The 18,238-nt window shown below is 38.6% G+C and overlaps 1 protein-coding gene across 1 annotated transcript; it reads left to right on the forward strand.

Moving 5' to 3' along the window:
• Positions 1 to 1,223: 1,223 nt before the first annotated feature.
• Positions 1,224 to 17,194, forward strand: rab18a (RAB18A, member RAS oncogene family). Its single transcript, XM_042510801.1, has 7 exons — positions 1,224 to 1,415; positions 6,102 to 6,157; positions 10,811 to 10,872; positions 12,465 to 12,537; positions 13,365 to 13,483; positions 14,050 to 14,116; positions 15,246 to 17,194. Exons 1-7 carry the CDS (start codon positions 1,348 to 1,350, stop codon positions 15,413 to 15,415), a joined length of 615 nt encoding a protein of 204 aa, XP_042366735.1. The 5' UTR covers positions 1,224 to 1,347; the 3' UTR covers positions 15,416 to 17,194.
• Positions 17,195 to 18,238: the final 1,044 nt, after the last annotated feature.

An 18,238-nucleotide genomic window follows, 5' to 3' on the forward strand; every position in this document is an offset into this window, starting at 1 on the left:
TTTCTCTAATAAATGTTTATTGATAGACTTCATACAGAGAATGGAGTATTGGGCTGTACTGAATGAAGAGCCATGTTTGAAGAAATGTTTCATCCAAACCAGGGAGAAATATGGAGACAAACTGGACTTACACCAGCCCACTACATTGATTTTATGAAGACAAAATAAAACATACAGTAGCAGTAATAACAATTGTAGATATCAACAATTGCTTTTTTACTAGTCACAATTCCAAGCCAGCATTTCCATAATGTAATTTTGAATAGTTGCATTTCTAATTAATAATGTTAATAACTCAAAATTCTTCGGTCAAAATGACAGTTCTTGATCTCAGCAATGTCTTTTTTTTTTTTTTTTTACCTTGGGGAGCCTGCCAAGTACTGGCTCTTTCAAATAAAATATGAAGTATTACAAGCATACTGTATAATAGTAACAGCAGTAGTCAAAAAGTGTGAACTCTATGTACAGTATCATTGTAACCGTTTGTGACAGTAACAACCAAAATGTATTAAAAAAAACAGGAATCTGGGAAAACAATTATAAAATGCATATTAGGGACTGTTCTTTATTTGTCAAAGGAGGTGGGTGGCTGGGGTGTGAACTTGTTTTTGTTTTGTGTATTTGGTTTTTTACCCTTCCTGAAGCTACAGATATTTTTCCTTGAGTCCCCCTGAGAGACTAGGAAAATGCGTTACCCTCCCTCCACCATAAATTAGATGTTACCCTTTGATGTTGGAAAGTGAAATTGACGAACAAAATCCTAGAATTTATTTATTTATTTTAATTTTGTCGTACATACTGGTTAGGTAATGCAAAGGTTTTATTTGGCAAATTTTTAAATGAGACATGTAGACTAAGGTGATTTTGATTTCTCTCTGGTGGAAGCCCTCCTCGCACAAAATGTGTTCAAGATCAGAAAATCTAAAAATCCAGAAAATTCATGTTTTTACAGTATCTGGCTATGATAAATTATGTCATTTTGGCTTTCTTTTTTTTTAAATAGAAAACATACATTTGGAAGGCGTGTTTTATTTAAAAAATGCTGTAAAATAAATACAAATTACAGCCAAAACGTTAAGTTGCATATCCCTCCCCTAAGCCAAAATAAAAAAGCAATAGTGTCTGCTTTGTTATGTAATCATCAAGATAAAGTCAGCTGATCTATATGCCAAGCGGAAGTACCAAAAAGTCATACCGGATATGGTTGGAGTGAGTCTTCTTACCGACAAGACACTGCCAAACTATCTCTGCAGCAGGCTGTAAACAGCAACGGTTACTCAGGAGCGCCGTCTTGAACAGGCTTTTTAGCCTTTTATCTAGAGTAACACCACTCACTGTACAAGGAAAATGGAAGACGATACACTAACAACGCTGAAAATATTGATAATAGGAGAAAGTGGTGTTGGGAAGTCCAGGTAAGCTGGAGTTATCTCCGAGAAAATGATGTCGTGGCTCATGCTAACGGTAGCTAGCTAGCGTTAGCTTAGCAGCAAACCAGATATTTAGAGGTTCAAAGATATCACAGAATTTTCAAACAATGTAGATGACTCGACTGTGGTTGTCCTCTTCTTTATTTAAAATAAACAGGTCACACCGACGTTATTAGCTAAAATAAGGCTTGTGGTGTGCCTGCTGCTAAGCAAACCTTAGCTAGCTGACAGTAGCTGTAAGTGTGACATCATATTTGTTCACGTGTGACACAGTTGGTTGAATATGTTGCAATCGAGACCACCTTTCCACACCGTCATCAAGGCTACATTTACCAAAGGCGATTACAACATCTGTATGTTAGTGATTTAAGGTATTGATGGACAGTTACAGTCCTGTGGAAAATTGTTATGCTCATGCCAAAGCCATACCTTGTGTAAAATATTATTTACTGTATTTTTCTCGTCTGTCCGAGATATCTGGTTTACACATCACATAGATATAACAGCACATGTCTAAATTAGGGGTGGGAATCACCAGACCCCATGACACAATTTTATCACAACACTTAAGTCACAATACAATATTATTGTGATTCTTAATGTTTTGCGATATGCTGAGTATTGTGACAATATATGTTGTTATTAATTTAATTTTTAAAAAAGCAAATGATGTCCTTAAAGGAAAACTTTGTCAACATCTGTTTTAACAACATACATTTTTCAGCCTGTGTAACACACTTCAAAAATGCTTATTGCAGTAGATTGTATGTAGTATGCTGGAAAAGCAGTTGATTTTGTTATTTTAGTAGGCTTCCAAAACTTAAACCCTTTGAACTCTGCCATAGAAATGGTCACCAGTGCCTGAATTGGTATTTTTTACCTATTGTGATGTAATTTACTGAGTATCTTAAAATATTTCATATTCCTGAAATCTGTGCAACCTAAGCTGAAACCTAAGCTTTTTTATTTTATTTTATTATTTTTTGTTTTAGATTTTACAGATAAAAAACATAAAACATATTGATCCAAAAGATTTTTTAAAGATTTTTATTTTGTCTTTTGCCAGTATTTGATGGGACAACATTAGGATAAAAGGGGGAAAGAGAGGGGGAATGACACGCAGCAAAGGGTCTCACGGTGGGATTGAACCAGCAGCAGTTTTAGCAAGGACACAGCCTTTGTACATCGGTGTTCATTCAATCCTCTGCAATGTGGCGCCATGACGTCATTACGAGCGTACAATGTGATGACACAGAAGACAGAAGCCATAGCGTTTCGCTGCAAGAGAATCAATTTTCTACCTGATGTGGTTCTTATTTTAGATCAATATATATCCAGGAGTATGCAAACAACGATCTCCCACAACTCTCAAGGGAAAATTCTGGTGTAAATACAGTGATAAACCAAGTTCTGTTGCAAAAAGAATGAAAGTTCTAGCTAGTATTGTTCTTATTTTAGATCTGATTAAACAGAATCATGCAAAGCACTGATCTCTTGCTGCAGTGGCCGGGAAGTCAGTTTGTAAAGAGTTAATTTGTATTCGTAATGTTAATAACTTGTATAATAATTATAAAAAAAACTTTATGTCCGTGTAATTTTTATTACAATTTGATATTGCCATGCAAAGAAATCACGATACTATGCTGTATCCATTTTCCCCCTTCCCTAAGTCCTAGTTTGTCCAAGATTAAGTGGTTTACACATCATTATGTGTACAGCACATGTTTATATAGGATATTTTAATTTAAGGAGTCATGATTAAGAAAGCTTAGCCTCTGTAGAAGGACTTAAGAGCTGTATAGCTCATACCACACAGTTAAGTTGGCCATTACGTGGTAATCAGGGATCCTTGTTAGCAACCACAAATCAGCCTAATACTCAAAGCACAGTATAATGTTTTTACCAACATCAGTCTGGCAGTATGCATTGTGTAGTATGCCAACAGAGAGCCTGGTCAGGTCTGCTGGTCTCCGAGACTGTGGTCCAGACTGCATGAAAGAATCCTGATAGCCAGCCTGAGCCATCAACCATCACATTGCAAACTATGGTATCGAGTGCAGCGTGCCTTCCATAGTCGTAGCACGGTACATGGGTAATGAGCTGCCCAAAGCTTTATGTAAGCCTTTTGACAAGTGAACTGTCTGGCCAAAAAAAAAAAAAAAAAATCATCTTTCCCCTCAGACTGATGACCAAGCCTCCGGTTCTGTAAACACAAAAAAAGTAACATGAACCACAAAAGGGTGCAGGGATATTTATGTAGCAATCACAAGACAGGGATCTTCAGCTTGATCAAAAAAAGAGGTTGAATGTTAAAGGGATTTAAGAATACTCTTCACTTTGGATCAGCCAGTTGTTAGCCCAGAAGGTTGTAAATAATCTCAAATGTTTGTAGTAAATAATTTACTTAACATCCCAGAATGTCAGCAGTAGTGATTCCACGGTGTCAGTCGCAACTTTTACTTTACTGTCAACTTATTCATTATTTTTGATAGTATCTTATTCAGATCATATAAGAAATATTACATTAGAGGTTATACAACTATTACCAACAAAATGAAAGATATTATCAAAATGTTGAGAGGGAATTAACTCTCAAAATAATACGCTTTTTGCGACTGTTGTTTCCTGTTTCCATGGAAATACACAAGTAATAACTGGAAAGCAATCAGTCACATTAATAGAATCTTATATGTAATGAAACCTAGTTTACCACTGCAACAAGTAGGTCAAACTTTAGCAATGACCTAGCAACAGATATATTTTCTAGTTCCTGTTGAGTCTGCCGGCCAATTAGGGCTTATACTTTCTACAGATCATGGGGTTTCCCCAATTAAATAAAAATGCCTCATATAAACACAATGACGAAGATATCTACTGAAAAAATGTAATTTTACTTCATAGTTTAGCTACTACATCCACAAACTTTACTTGTTACTTTTTTTAAACTAACAGCTGCTGTGTCACTGGCACAGCTGATGGAGGATGCCAAACAATTACAAAAACTCCAGAGCATGTTTAAGTCCAAAGGTCAAAATGTGTGAAAAAGATGAATGTGATCATTGGTAGAACTCACAACATGTTATTTAACAAAATGTTCTGCTTCAATTCAAATTTAGTGGTGTTTCGTCTTTCAAAAACAACTTTTTTACTGCAGTCACAGTCACTTGGCCTGTGTCAGTTTTGTAGCAACACCCATATTTCCCATCATACCTAGATCTGGACTGAGTGGTTTTTAGTTTGCAGTGGAGTTTGCTGTTTTATGTTCCAAATCACAAATTTGGAACATTACTACTAACTTTTTGTAAGTATTTATAATGTGTTTGTTCAAACATGGTAGTTTTTGCTGGTTAATGTTAGCTTATAGGTTACACCATTAGTGAGCTGGCTGTTACTTTTCATCATTTCAGCTCATCAGCATTTTTATTGACCCTTCCCACATTGTGCAACATATATCCATTGATACTGCTCTGAAATTATCTCTGTGCCCTGCCTGATTATATAATATCTGCAAGTGCAGTGGTTAAGAAATGGCAGAGTAATATTTTTAGTGATGAGGAGAGTGTGCTACCATGCTAATTTGACCACATACTTTAAGGCTCGTTGACCAATCAGATTGCTCAGTTGGAACTACTTGTTGTATAACTCTTTATTGTACCACACAGCTATAATTTAAATCTTGGGGCTCTGCCTGTTTGAGTTTTACGGTAGAAATGTGTTTCCTTTTTCACATTTTCGCCTGGTAGTTTGCTTACTGTGATGGCAGCTTTGTATTGACTGAGCACAGAGGAGGGACTGACTTAATGCCAACACCATAACATAGACCTAGGTCTGCTTATATTTCCAGAGTTTCGTGGCCAGCTGTACCGTACGCTGCTTGCTAGTGCATCATCGAGGCCAAGGGCGTTGTTTCCAGAATGCAATTTTGTATTATTATTAAATAGGCTTTTGCTTAATACAATAAACAAATTCAGACCGTGATTAGTTTCAAATGTCATGATCTGCATTATCCTGATCCAGTTGTGCTATTGTCAAGTAGGCACAGTGACTGGACTAGTTGTTGAACAGCGCACAGATATTTAATTTGTTTCCGTGCAATCTGTAGAAGCCCTTAAATCATCAGGGAGATGTCTGCCTGGCAGGGAATACACAAGTTTCATTTTACCTGAACAAATGACCTACACAGAACACATTTCTAACTTGGCTGTCTCTGAGCACAGCTCATCGGCTGCGTGGACCTCAGACAAACACTTATTGCTCCAGCATCCCTCCTGATGGCCCATCAGGAAAAATAAGAGAATTATGCTCGGGTCAAGGGAAAGGAGTGAGCTTATCCCCATCATCAGTGCTGTGATTAAGGCCTTTGCACTTGATTAGTCATAGTTAAGAAATGAACCTTGTCCTCCTGACTGCAATCTAACAGTGATATCATCGTATATGCATAATGTGAGTGAAGGACAAATTGATCAATAAAAAGAAATAGAGATACAGAATTCAACAAGTCTGGTGCTGCAGGACAGGTAATGTGAAACGAGCAAATTGAAATCTGAGCCCAGACCAAAAGCCTGCCCAACCTGTGTGGAATAGAATTACTGAAAAAAGCCATTCTGATATGTTTGTTAGTGATTTATTACGAGTCTTAATGTAATCATTTCCTGTTTTTTCTGTCAACAGCCTCCTCTTGAGATTCACCGATGACACATTTGACCCAGAGCAAGCAGCAACAATAGGTGAGTAACGCATGAGCTCACATCACAAAATAGTATCATAAAAATAAGGATTAGCGCATCAGGAAGTCGTGGCAACTGCAAGACGAGTCAGTATGAGCCACAAAGTAGGGCTGGGTGATAAAATGATTACGATAATTATCTCAATATTATTTTCCTTGATAGTGATATAATAAATGTCAAATAAATCCTCCACAAAATAAACCATCCACACACCTATTAAGCAAGGGCGGTTATGTGCCTTAAACGCCGGATACCTGCCATTAACCAGAGGAAGAAGAAGGTGTTACCAGCCACCTTTCACCTGCCACTAATAAGCACAGCAACATTATATTTGTTACAACATTCAACAAGCACGTTAAGTTATTTTTAGCATAATTGTTTTTACCATGCATAACATCCCACTGTGATTGAATTGGCCACACAACGTTACTTACAGTAACTCTACAGTCAACTCATCCAATGCTAACACTAAGTGAGCAAGTTAACATGAATGACTAACTGATTTTTTTTGTACATGACAAAACGTCTCTAAAGATAATGTGAATAAAATTATAATACATTTCCTCTTTTGTAAACATGATGTCTATCTCAGTCACTTCGGTTTGACTTTCACTGCTACTTAACAATGTCATCATTGTCCATCTTTTGTGATTGTTTTGATGAGAGCCATAAAATCTACCTTTACAAAGATATTAATGTTCAGTTTTGATTGAACCTGTCAGACAATTCTAAATTTAACTGTATGTTTGTTATTGATGTTGTAGTTTCTAGTTGTGTTGAACTCGACTGCATTATATCAAGAGTTGTTTCTAATGTTTTGCCCATCTCATTCACAAACATGAGGGGTCACGATTATGAGAAGCACATTTCAGTATAATACAGGCCAGCATAACACCACCACTAATTACAGCAATAACACATGGTTAAATTATCACCTCTCTATCTCTCAGCAAGTCTTAACAAATACTGGCCATCATGAGCTTTATAAAGGTGAAATATGAGGCAGAGGTGTTGTACTGGATTAAATTAGGTTGCGTAGGTGTACCTAATAAATTGACCAAGATGTGTATGTTAATAAAAAATATGTATATTTAAATAACACTAAGTTTTTAAAAAAACATAATAGGTGAAAATACCCCTGAAGCCTAAATACCAAAGCTCATTTGATCTGTAAAAACATTTGTGCTGGCCAATATATTTTCTGAAGTTGGAGTTTTTAAGAACTATACATGACTACTGAGCTGAAGGATATAGGAAAATAATCTAATTGCAATTTATGATTTTGAATGCATTTTTTAAAAGTTCCTTATCTTCCTCTATACTGTTTTTGCCATTAAAAAAAAAATCTTGCTGATCTCCTATCGGTAGCAGTTTTGTAATAAATCACACAAACTTAAGTGCACACTGACTATGGCTCTACCTCTCAAGCCTTGTTGTGAACATGTTTGTTGTTTCTGCTTCAGCCTCAGATTGCGATCATGACATTGGTAATCTCTTCAGGGCCAATCCCCCTCACTTTTCCAACAGCTGGGAAGCAGGACACGGCTTCTTTAATTAGTCTCGATGAGCTGCAGCATTTATTCCTGTACAGAAATACATGTAGATTTGGTACCTCTTGATAACTTACTAAATCACTCACATCTTCTCTGCCTTAATTGCCAAAAGCTGTTTGTTGTGAGCACATCCACCCTCATCCACCCTCTTTTCATCCCGCTCAACCACTCTCTCGGTATGCACACATTACGCTTCTCTTACGGCAGTGCGGTATGTAAACAACATGGCTTGCACTTAAACCTGGCCTTGGCTATTTTCAGCAAGTAGTGTGAGCATCAAAGCTTGTCCGTGGTGTGTTAGGCTCTCTACCACTCTCACTCCTATATGTCAAGTGGAGCAGAAGACAGTATACTGTATGTGCACATGAAGCCCACAGGGCCAGGTGTTTCCAGCCCTCTGGTTGGTTAGATTATGTCGCAGATTTGAATAAAAGTAATTTTTAAGACCTACTATAGACAACAAAGACTACCACATTTAGTAAAATAGACAAACTGTTCTTCATTCTGCCTCTTGGTTGTCTTTAGGCTCAACTGAGGCTGCTGGCAGATCTTTACAAAACAATCCACAGACAGAACCCTTGTGATCTGCTCCAAGACCAGAATTGGCTCAATCACCACGCTCGCGTCTTGTGTCAATTACACAGCCAGTATTTATTGCAAATAATTTAAATCAGAAATTGAAAGTCAAAGGATTTTTTTTTTCTTACTGGAATCAAAGTCAAGCTGAGGTCACCGTACAGAAATTTGGTCTGTTAGAAGATCTGCTACAAGAAGGTATGAATACTTGGCGAGCTGGAAGTAAAAGTTACCACGATACCACACACTCTCACAGCCGCGGAGCTCTTTGATTTATTTCAAACTAAATGAGAAGTTTGGGAAAAAAATACCCAGCAGAAGACCAGGCTATCCATCTTATCCAGTGAAATTCTGAACTTAGTGGTACATTATGTTTTTTAAAAAGTAGATTTTTTTTTTCAAAATTCCAGTGAATCTGCAAATGATATCATCTTTTTTTTTATGGCTTAAATCATTCGATGAACCAAGGACACGCCTGCTGCATTTTCAGCTGTCCTTGAGACTGTAACGACCTTAATGGGTTTACATTCATTAAAACATTCAACATGTCAAGATTTATAATCTTAATGATGAGTCTGGATGTAGAATTTATTTTGTACAGTAACTATTGTGATCTTTGTGAAGAGCTCACAATGCTGTCATTGTTAAAATAAGGAAAAGCACAGATTCCAGGGGAGGTTGAAACAGTTAAACACTATTTTTTTTTCCAAGGTCAAGTCATGGATCTCTGCTGTTTCACTTGGCCAGCTGGGAATCTTTGCCAAACAGATGTCTTTATTGGAGTTGAGCCTCCCTCATTGACTCAGGTTCCCTCATTCAGACAGAAATCACATTTAATCTGGCATCTCTTGATCTCAGTTAATCTATGGTGTTTTCATCCATGCCACCTCAAGTAGTTCAACTGAGGTTTTCCCCCTGTGACAATAAGTTGATCAGTACACTATCACATTAGCACACAGTGTATTGATGGTATTAAATAGGAGATTATCACTGCAACACTCAACACTCAAGCCATGTTTTAGTCCTTTCATAAACTCATCACCTTGGCGCCTGCTGACAGCTGCATGCTGTGATTCTTGTAGTGTTGCATCCTAACATGAAGGGCTTTCTGAGGTCTTGTCAGCAGTAGCGGCATATTGTTGTGATATTACAAATACATGCGTCACTGTATGTTTTCGGGGAAAGGCCTGTCTGAAGAGAGACTTCTCCGGGTCCAGGGAAATGTTTAGCGTAAACTCATCCCCACATGCATCTGGCAACAGTATCTGAGCAACCCTGCTGGACTCGTGGAAGAGCTAGCTGTTATGATTGACTGTGTGAACAGACTGTATATTAGTGTGTGTGGTACACACACTGTATGTCATATATCCTCAGCCTGCCTTAATGTCCCTTTTCTCCTCCTCTGTTTTGGCTTCAAACCAAATTCCCCTCCCCAGCCCCAGATGTAAAAACAAGCTCAACAAAAGTGTACATTTCCCTGGTAAATCTGTCAGTGGATATGTCATCCAGACACTGCACGCTCTGCACGCTGAGACACTGCACAAAGGCAATAGAGGAGATTTACTTGTTGAGGAGAAGGGGGACAAAATTGTTTTTTTCATGTAAATGTCTGGTTCTTTTGGGCATTCTCAAAGCCATTTCACAAGTGGAGAATTTTTATATTTTAATGGAGACCTGTATTAGTTTCAGTTTAGGACTTTTAAACAACACAAGATCCCTCTGTCTTGCGTATACACACACAGGCACACCATAATGGGCATAATGCCAATCTGAAAAGCTGGGGTTAGCAGAAGTTCAGAGACAATGCAGTCAGTGTGTGGTGGTGTCCCCTCTCTAGATTGGGACTTTTTTTGCAGGTCATTGAAGGCAGTGCAGGTGAAAATTAGTGCAAGTGAAACTCTTCTCATGTCCTTTTTTTTCCAGCAGCAGTTTGTGAAGCTTGTGTTGGATCTGTTGATCCGGTCAGAGCTGATCAACTCAGATCAGATTGATGGATAAAAGAAGGAGCCGCTGCAGAGCCAAGTGAATGGAAAATCCTAGACCCAGCACAATTAATAATTTTCACTTTCACTGTGCCTGGCGCTTTAGGCTCTGATAGTGTGTTGCAATGCATAACCAGACATTATATATACTCCAATAACACTCCAAACGAACTTTCCAGCTCAAAAAACACAAAATCAATACATGATGGCAAATGACTTGATTTGATTTGATCATTGCAGGCTGCCACAAAGAAATGTATGTGTGGGAAACCCTGCAATGTGTAGTGTGTATGGTTTGACAATTCAGCATCAATAATTATAGCCGTGTTATAATATTCCTGACATTAAATGGCACAACCTGCAAGAGTCACCACATCAGCTGAAGCAGGATGAAGTCATCATGACATCCCTTTTAACTTAGTGGTTTTGGTAGTCGGCTAATCTTCTGTGCCTTCTTTTTTGTGTGTTTTGTATTGCCCTTGGGATACACCTTGTGACCTCTCTGAAAAAAAAATAAATTTTACTTACTTTTCATTGCCTAGGTGTTGACTTCAAAGTGAAGACCATAACTGTGGACGGTAACAAGGCAAAGCTGGCGATATGGGTAAGTGTCAAACTCTGTTTACTCCGTCAACTCTGCCCCGTTCACAAGTCCCAGTGAAACTGAGGTTAGAGCATCTTCAGCTGCTGTATTATGATGAATTTCTCAGTGAAAAAGAATGGTGAACAATTACAAGAGGGATTTAAATCCAATCATTTGGACCACTAAAAACACAGTTTTAGTTTGTGCACACAGTTTAGCAGGATACGGAGTCACAGTAGACTGCTGGCTCCACACACGCCTCCCTCTCTGTACTATGAGGAGGAGGACAAGAGAGAGAGGGAAAAAGATTTTGCTAACTGATATCCAAACACATCTCTCTCCATCTTGCTCTTTTAGCTACAACCACAAACGATGAAGAGTGGGTTTATATGTAGTGACCGACAGTTCACTTGGATTCCACACATTCATTTCCAAAAAAATTAAAAAGGCAAACTCTATGCTGGCAATAACATGAAGAACTTTTTAAAATTTATGCAAAGAAATATTTTTACCACTATATAAATCCCTGGTGAGATCAGATCAGGAAGTTGTAAATTCTGCCTGGTGTGTTATAAAATAAAATATGTAGAAAACACTGAGACAGTTCAGAGAAGAACTACCGAACTAATTTAACGTCTGCAAGAGATGTTATGTAAAGAGAGATTAAGAGAATTACTCTTACCAACTCTAGCATAGAGGAGCGACAGAGGTGACATGTAAGGTTGTTCACAGAATATATGATATTTCTGATGAGGCTGTCATCCACTTTTGGGATAATAGATGAACTGATAAAAAATATTTTTCACAAAGGTTTTTCTCAGTAAATATAAAAAAGCCTGTGCACACTTAATTCAGTTTAAGCATGCAAAAAGAGCTTCCAAAGGATGTAAAGCATTGCTGGTCAACAAAGGACATTTTGTGTAATTGTAAAGCTGATTTGTGATCTTTGTGTAATTATTGTTATTTTAAACATATATATTGTGGTATAGTTTTGTTGTTTGGTTTGCTTGTTGTAGTTGGTGGAGTGGAAGATTTACATTGTATACCAGAAATGTTCATTCAGTTTTATTAGATTAAATTACCAGTTTGCTACTAGTCACCAAAGGTATTATTTCATTGGATTAACTTTTGCAAATGCACCGAGCGCAGCATGAGTCATTAAACATTTAAATTTTCATTTTTCTTGGTTTTATGGAAAAAAAAAAAAGATTGGGTTATGATGTAAAAATGCTCTGATAGTTTTTTTACTATGTGTGTGGTTTATTACAAGAGATAGATGATAGATTAACAAAATTGTTTAAAAAAAAAAATGAAAAAGTGTTTTTCATATCACTGGGTCTTGTAGTAAAACACATCAAACAAAAAAGTGGCTCTTCTCTGTCAGAGGAGATAGATTCACTATCAAACTCCTCCATGACTCCAATCAGTCTATTCTCTCAAGTGGCCAGAAGATGGCGCTTATGTAACACCATTTTGTCGCTACGTGCTCATTGAGGGACACAGAGGAGTCGGCCTTGTTGTTTATGTCTGTCTGCCCTCGTTTTCCTTCTGTCTGAGCCACCAGTTTTCCCTGCGAGTGTGTCCAGTGATACCGAACTGCTTGTGTTTTGCAGGACACTGCAGGACAGGAGCGCTTCCGAACCCTGACGCCTAGTTACTACCGTGGTGCCCAGGGAGTCATACTGGGTAAGCTGTTGGCGCCATTATTACTCAAGCACCTGCGTGTGTGTGTGTGTGTGTGTGTGTGTGTGTGTGTGCCCCTCTTTATTTTAGAGTCAGGCCCCTGGTTGTAAAGAAAGTGATGGCTTTTCATCCTGTGACCCACACACACACACGCACACACTCTTGCCTCTCTCTCTCTCTGGTAGTTAGTTTATACCCATAAGTCAGACTCCTCATATGGACATGCATGTACAGCATGTATACACACACACAGGAACTAAGTTAAACCTTTAAAACAGACTTCCTCTGCAGCTTATGGTTTTTGACCACTCTAATGATATATCGAAACACAGGGTGCCTTGCTATAGCTCTGGGATTATGAGAGCTCCCCGTGTGATACTATCACAAGGCTTCAACTCCTTTGATTTTATCAACCATGTGTTTTTACTTTTTTTATTTTATCCTTATTTTTTAAATATCTCAGAAATATTAGAATTAAAGTGTTATGAGGTCTGTTTTTCACTAAAAAAAAAATGTTTTTAAATTCAAGCCCTCTTAGACATAATCACTCTTAAAAACATTGTTTTATTTAATCTTTCTATTAGGTCTTGTATTTGTACATAAAACTATTGTTGATGCAAAACAGTACCATGATAATGCTGATATAATTATTCCCATGCTGCAAAAATATCCTATCGTATCCTGGATTTAGAGATGGAAAAATCTAGAAACAACGCCTTTCCTCCAACCTTACCCGTGACCTAAACTATCATCAACTTATCTGGGAAATGTACAACGTGCGTGTGTTATCCTTCATTCTTAGCGTGTCTTGTTGATGTGGTTTGGCGCAGTGTATGATGTCACACGGCGAGAAACCTTTGCCAAGCTTGACAACTGGCTCAACGAGCTCGAGACGTACTGTACAAGGAACGACCTCGTGAAAATGCTTGTGGGGAATAAAATTGATAAGGTAAGGATGTTTTTGGTTGTGTATAAAATGTTGGTGAAGTTGAAGTTGTTGGATTGGAGAGAAGCAGTGCATGATGATTTTTTCTTTTAAATTCAGCTTGTCCCATACAGTGCTAATCTGTTCTTCAAAATAAATGTACTATTTTTGAATGACCTTAATATCCACTTTTTGGACAGTTATTAAAATTGTTTTTTCTGTATCTACAGATGTAAAATAAACAGATATGTAGTAACTTTGTATAAACATAAATACACCCAACAGTAAAATAAATTGCCAAAAATAAGTATCTTTAAAAATAAAATTCCGCTTACAGCCAGTTGACAAATTACAGAACTAAACGACCGTGGCAGACCCACTTTCATATTTCTGGCAGCTGCTCCTTCACCAGGATACCAGAATCAGTCAGTGGGGATAAAAATGCCCACTAAGTACAGCATTATGAATTTATTGTGTCCTGTTCTTCGTCTGCAAAAATCACTTTTCCCTCCCTGCTCCGTGACGACCACAGTAGCTGACAGCTCCGCCCGGCAGACCTCAAATAAGCCATTACCTCTCTTTTGTTTTAGGAAAACCACGAGCTAGACAGGGCCGAAGGACTGAAGTTTGCAAGAAAACATTCCATGCTTTTTATAGGTAAGTCAGGAGGATTCCCTACTCCACAAAGACCTGCTGGGCATGAGTTACAGCAGACTGCTACACGGGGGGAAACAGCTTTTGAAATAACTATCATGCTTGCCGAGGAATGCTTGCATAGTTCTATTAATAAAACAGGCTTCGTATATCATCTTCCATGTGCTCTTGTTTTCCCTTCATTTTTTCAGATTTGTCAGTTTAGGAATTATGAAAAGAGTTGAAGTGACCTGCACTTCAACTGGTTTTTATCTTTATCAAAGACAAAAAGTTGTTAGTTGTTTTTTTGTTGAAATGAAAAGATTTCACTCTGATCTCTCTCCTAATATATTAAGTCTGATTTGTTTTTTTTTAAAAGATTAATTTCCTTATGCTATGGTCATTACTGTTTCATAATGTTGCTGGATATCATCATGTTGTGTAGCCGGTGTTGACGATATCCCCTTATAACCTCTTAAGGTTTGCTATTAGTGTCTGGGGATGACACTTATTGTCGAGACATTTTCCACCACTCGCCCTTTCACTCTGGGAGCGCAGCACATGATGACATCAAGATGCAGGCATTAACAGTCGCTGTATCTGTATCTCATCTCCTTTCCTTCCTTCTCTTTTAATCCACTTGATTTTTCTTTTCCCTTGTTTTTCCTCACTCTCTTTCCCCTGTATCTGTCCCTTCACCCTTCTGGTTGCTGCCTGTATTTTCATTCTTCGTTTTTCCCTCTTTATTTTTGGACTCTTTGCATATATAATATTGAAATCCAGGAGGTTCTAGGATCCCTCTGTGTAAACATAATCGGTACAAACACTCATTCAGTCAAACTCATTAATTGGCAAATGGAGGACTGACAGAAATACAGGAGTATTTAAGTATGAAAGAATATTTGAGTATCTATGTATATGCTTGAGTACCCATTTAGCAGTAGTATGCCCTGTATGTCCAATTTACACAGTGTTTTATCACAAGCAAATGTTCTGCACCTGTCATAGATAATATTTCATGTTTTTACTGTGTTTCTCCTATTGTTTCTATTCAGTGCTTTTACTGAAGTGTGTGGTTTAACTCAACAATTTCACAATTTTCTCCCAAGGAAGACAAATAAAGTAACCTTGAACCTTAATTTGGTTCTTCCAGAGGCGAGCGCTAAAACCAGGGACGGCGTTCAGTGTGCTTTCGAGGAGCTGGTGGAGAAAATCATCCAGACTCCCGGCTTATGGCAGAGCGAGAACCACGGCAGAGGAGTCCAGCTCACCGACGAAGACGCGGGAGGCGGAAGCTGCGGGGGCTACTGCTCCCTGGTCTAGACAACACACACAGACATATTCACACACATATGTTCAAACATACATGTGAATACCACACACAGTGCCACACAAGCATACACACAAACACACTTGAAAGAACAGTCCGCCCCCCCCACCCTCCCACTGTGTGCTGTCCTGAGCTGAGCTCCCTCCTCAGGCATTAAGGTGAGGTCCAACTGTCTCCCCTCTGTTAAGCTGTAAGGGTTGACCGTCCACACACACACACATACACACACACACACACACTTCCTGTGTTCACACAGATTTTTTGCACACTTTCTAATAACAATGCTGCGCTAAAATGCAGCTCAGCCTTCCTCTTAATAGAATTTGAGTGACTTTTTCTCTCTGTTTTGTTATGACTTAAAAGTTTTTCGCAGTTTCGGGTCCTTGGCCAAAATATTAACCATTCTCACTTCATATGTTAGATTTTATTAAAGCAGTGCAGTGAAATGAGTCCAAAAGTCGAAACCAAAGTTTGTCAGGCATATGGCTTAGTTTCTGAAATATGATAATGAGAATGGAAAAACAGTTTTGATCAAGGGTTCCTTTGTCGTCTCCAGCATGCTTATTGTCCTCGGAGCACCTTGCCTTAGAAAGCACATGTGTATCATTGCAGGGCCGACTTTTTCTCCAGTGTTTGTCTTTCTTCTGCTCTGTCCCGTGCTTGATCCCAATGCTGCCCGCAGACTCTTATGAACATTATGCTGCTTATGGAGAAGCTTATCAAGCCAAGCCATCTTGTACTCCATCTCACCACTCTCAGTCAAAAGGCTTGGATCATGTGTCTCTGTTGTCCACACAACTGCCTCATTTTCGTCAGAATATAATAGAGTTACCAACTGTCTGGAATGATGTTTTACGACTTTTATTGACTTGGACTTCAAACTTTTGGTGTGTTTTTGAAGAGCGCATAAATCAAAGAGATTGGCACCAGCAAGCTTTCCACTGGGTGCCGAAGAAGAGGGAACCTCTTAAAATTGCACGCCTTTTGTTGTAACGAGTTGCTTTAATGGAGTGCGACCTACTGGCACTCCCTCACTCAGACAGATAATATCAGTAATAACACCACTATGGTTTTTCATATAGATCCCTTTGACTGGACAGAGACAAAGGAAAAGTGTTCAATATTAGACAGGGCAGTGAGTCATAAGGGTGTTTCCACTGAATTTGGAAAATCAAAGCAAAAGCTGTGTGTTCCACACTGCTAATGGATTTCACAGTACTCCTATCTCTGTATTTATTTGAGAAGCAGTTATAGATGTGCTTTTGCCCTGACCTCTGGCCATGTTTGTAGTATGCGAGTGCTGGTGTGTGTTCCGGGAAATTCTGGGAAATGTAGTTCTGAGAGTTTGATCTTGTAACAGGGATGGTGAAAATGACATGGATACAAGCATGTCTTATCACAATTTTTTTTTTAATCTCTTTTTAATTGCATGGGAAACTCTGCGTGCCATTTATTTGTATTTGTTTGTCAAAGTGAATGGCCTCCACGGGCTATTTACTATAAACACTTTAACTTATATTTAGCTGGAAGTAAAAAATTGCGTACCATTTGGATTTAATGGTATAATAAAACAAAAAGGAACTAGGCTCTTACTTACTTAACTAGTATAGCTGTCTTTTTTGTCTTCAGAAATATGTTGAAACATGTAAATTGTGTGTATTTTTGGAATTTGGTGGGAGAATTCCTGTATGAATTGTAAAGCTGAATGTATACATATTTCACTACAAACCGCCCTATGTATTACACTAAATAAAATTCTTTTTTTAAGCAAACATAAGTGAAGATGTGGGCGTTAATCCTAGTTCAAGCTGTAACATCTGCAGCTCCGCTGTATAACGATAAAGAGTAAGTCTTCTTTTAGTAATGGCTTTAATGTCCAAGTCTTTGCTGTCATTAACTTTGCTGTCATGGTTGCCATGTTGGAAATGTCGCTGTTAGGTGATGGGTTTTTCACTCCGCGCCCTCCACATTCCTCTGTCCCCAGAATGAAGACTTGTGTTTAAACAGTGTCCGAGGAACCCACAGACCCCAGACGTGTGATCTATCTAAATCATCTTTTTGGCAGACTTCTCAGGAAACACAACCACAGCCATAACTCACTCTACCAGTGCTTTAACTGGGATGTGCATAATTCCTGGGCGATTATGAAAGGGTCGGGGCTGGCAGTGAGAGCGAGGACTCTTCCCCTTGTAGCGTATCCCTCATCTCCTGCCGCAGTCCAGGCAGCCGTCTGGAAATATGTCTCAGTCAAACAACAACGGAGGCATACAGCGTGATAATGCCTTCATGTGGTCCAACCATGTGCTGAGCTGTAGCGCTGCTGTTTCCTCATGCCTACACTGGAAAAACATCAGGGGCTGAGCCGATGGATTCAGTATTTTCTGAGAATCACTCCTAAAGTTTGTCGATTCACATTCCTTTTACAGCCAAATCTTGAGAAGTAGGGCAGTGTGTAGTAGCTTTCCAAAAAAATAGCCTTCAATACCCTTTAAAAACTAAACACTGATTCTTATTTGCTACACTAGAAATGTCATTTAATGCAGAACTGACTCCAATTTTGCTACCTGTGGTAGCATAGCAATAACAAAAAACTGCAAGGAAGTTGCTGTTGTGGAGACGAGGGAAGGACTAAACACTCTTCTACACTTCCAGATTTAAAAATACGCCAAACTCCCAGAACCCTCTCATCCTGCCCCACCTTGTTGCCTCTGTAGCCTCTGTGCAGCTCTGCAGGGGCTGCCTGATGGACTGCTTTCTGTCTTGCTGTCTGTGTCTGAGCATGCAGCCAGGCGCAAAGCTAACAGAGCAGATCTGGC

This window comes from Plectropomus leopardus, chromosome 21 (genome assembly GCF_008729295.1).
Source record: "Plectropomus leopardus isolate mb chromosome 21, YSFRI_Pleo_2.0, whole genome shotgun sequence".
Classification (NCBI taxonomy): Eukaryota; Metazoa; Chordata; class Actinopteri; order Perciformes; family Serranidae; genus Plectropomus; species Plectropomus leopardus.

Excerpts from the sequence above, each read along its gene's own strand:
- rab18a (XM_042510801.1), top strand. The coding sequence starts at position 1,348 with ATGGAAGACGATACACTAACAACGCTGAAAATATTGATAATAGGAGAA. Across the intron at positions 1,416-6,101 it reads AGTGGTGTTGGGAAGTCCAG|CCTCCTCTTGAGATTCACCG; the intron begins GTAAGCTGGAGT and ends TTCTGTCAACAG. Across the intron at positions 10,873-12,464 it reads AGGCAAAGCTGGCGATATGG|GACACTGCAGGACAGGAGCG; the intron begins GTAAGTGTCAAA and ends TGTGTTTTGCAG.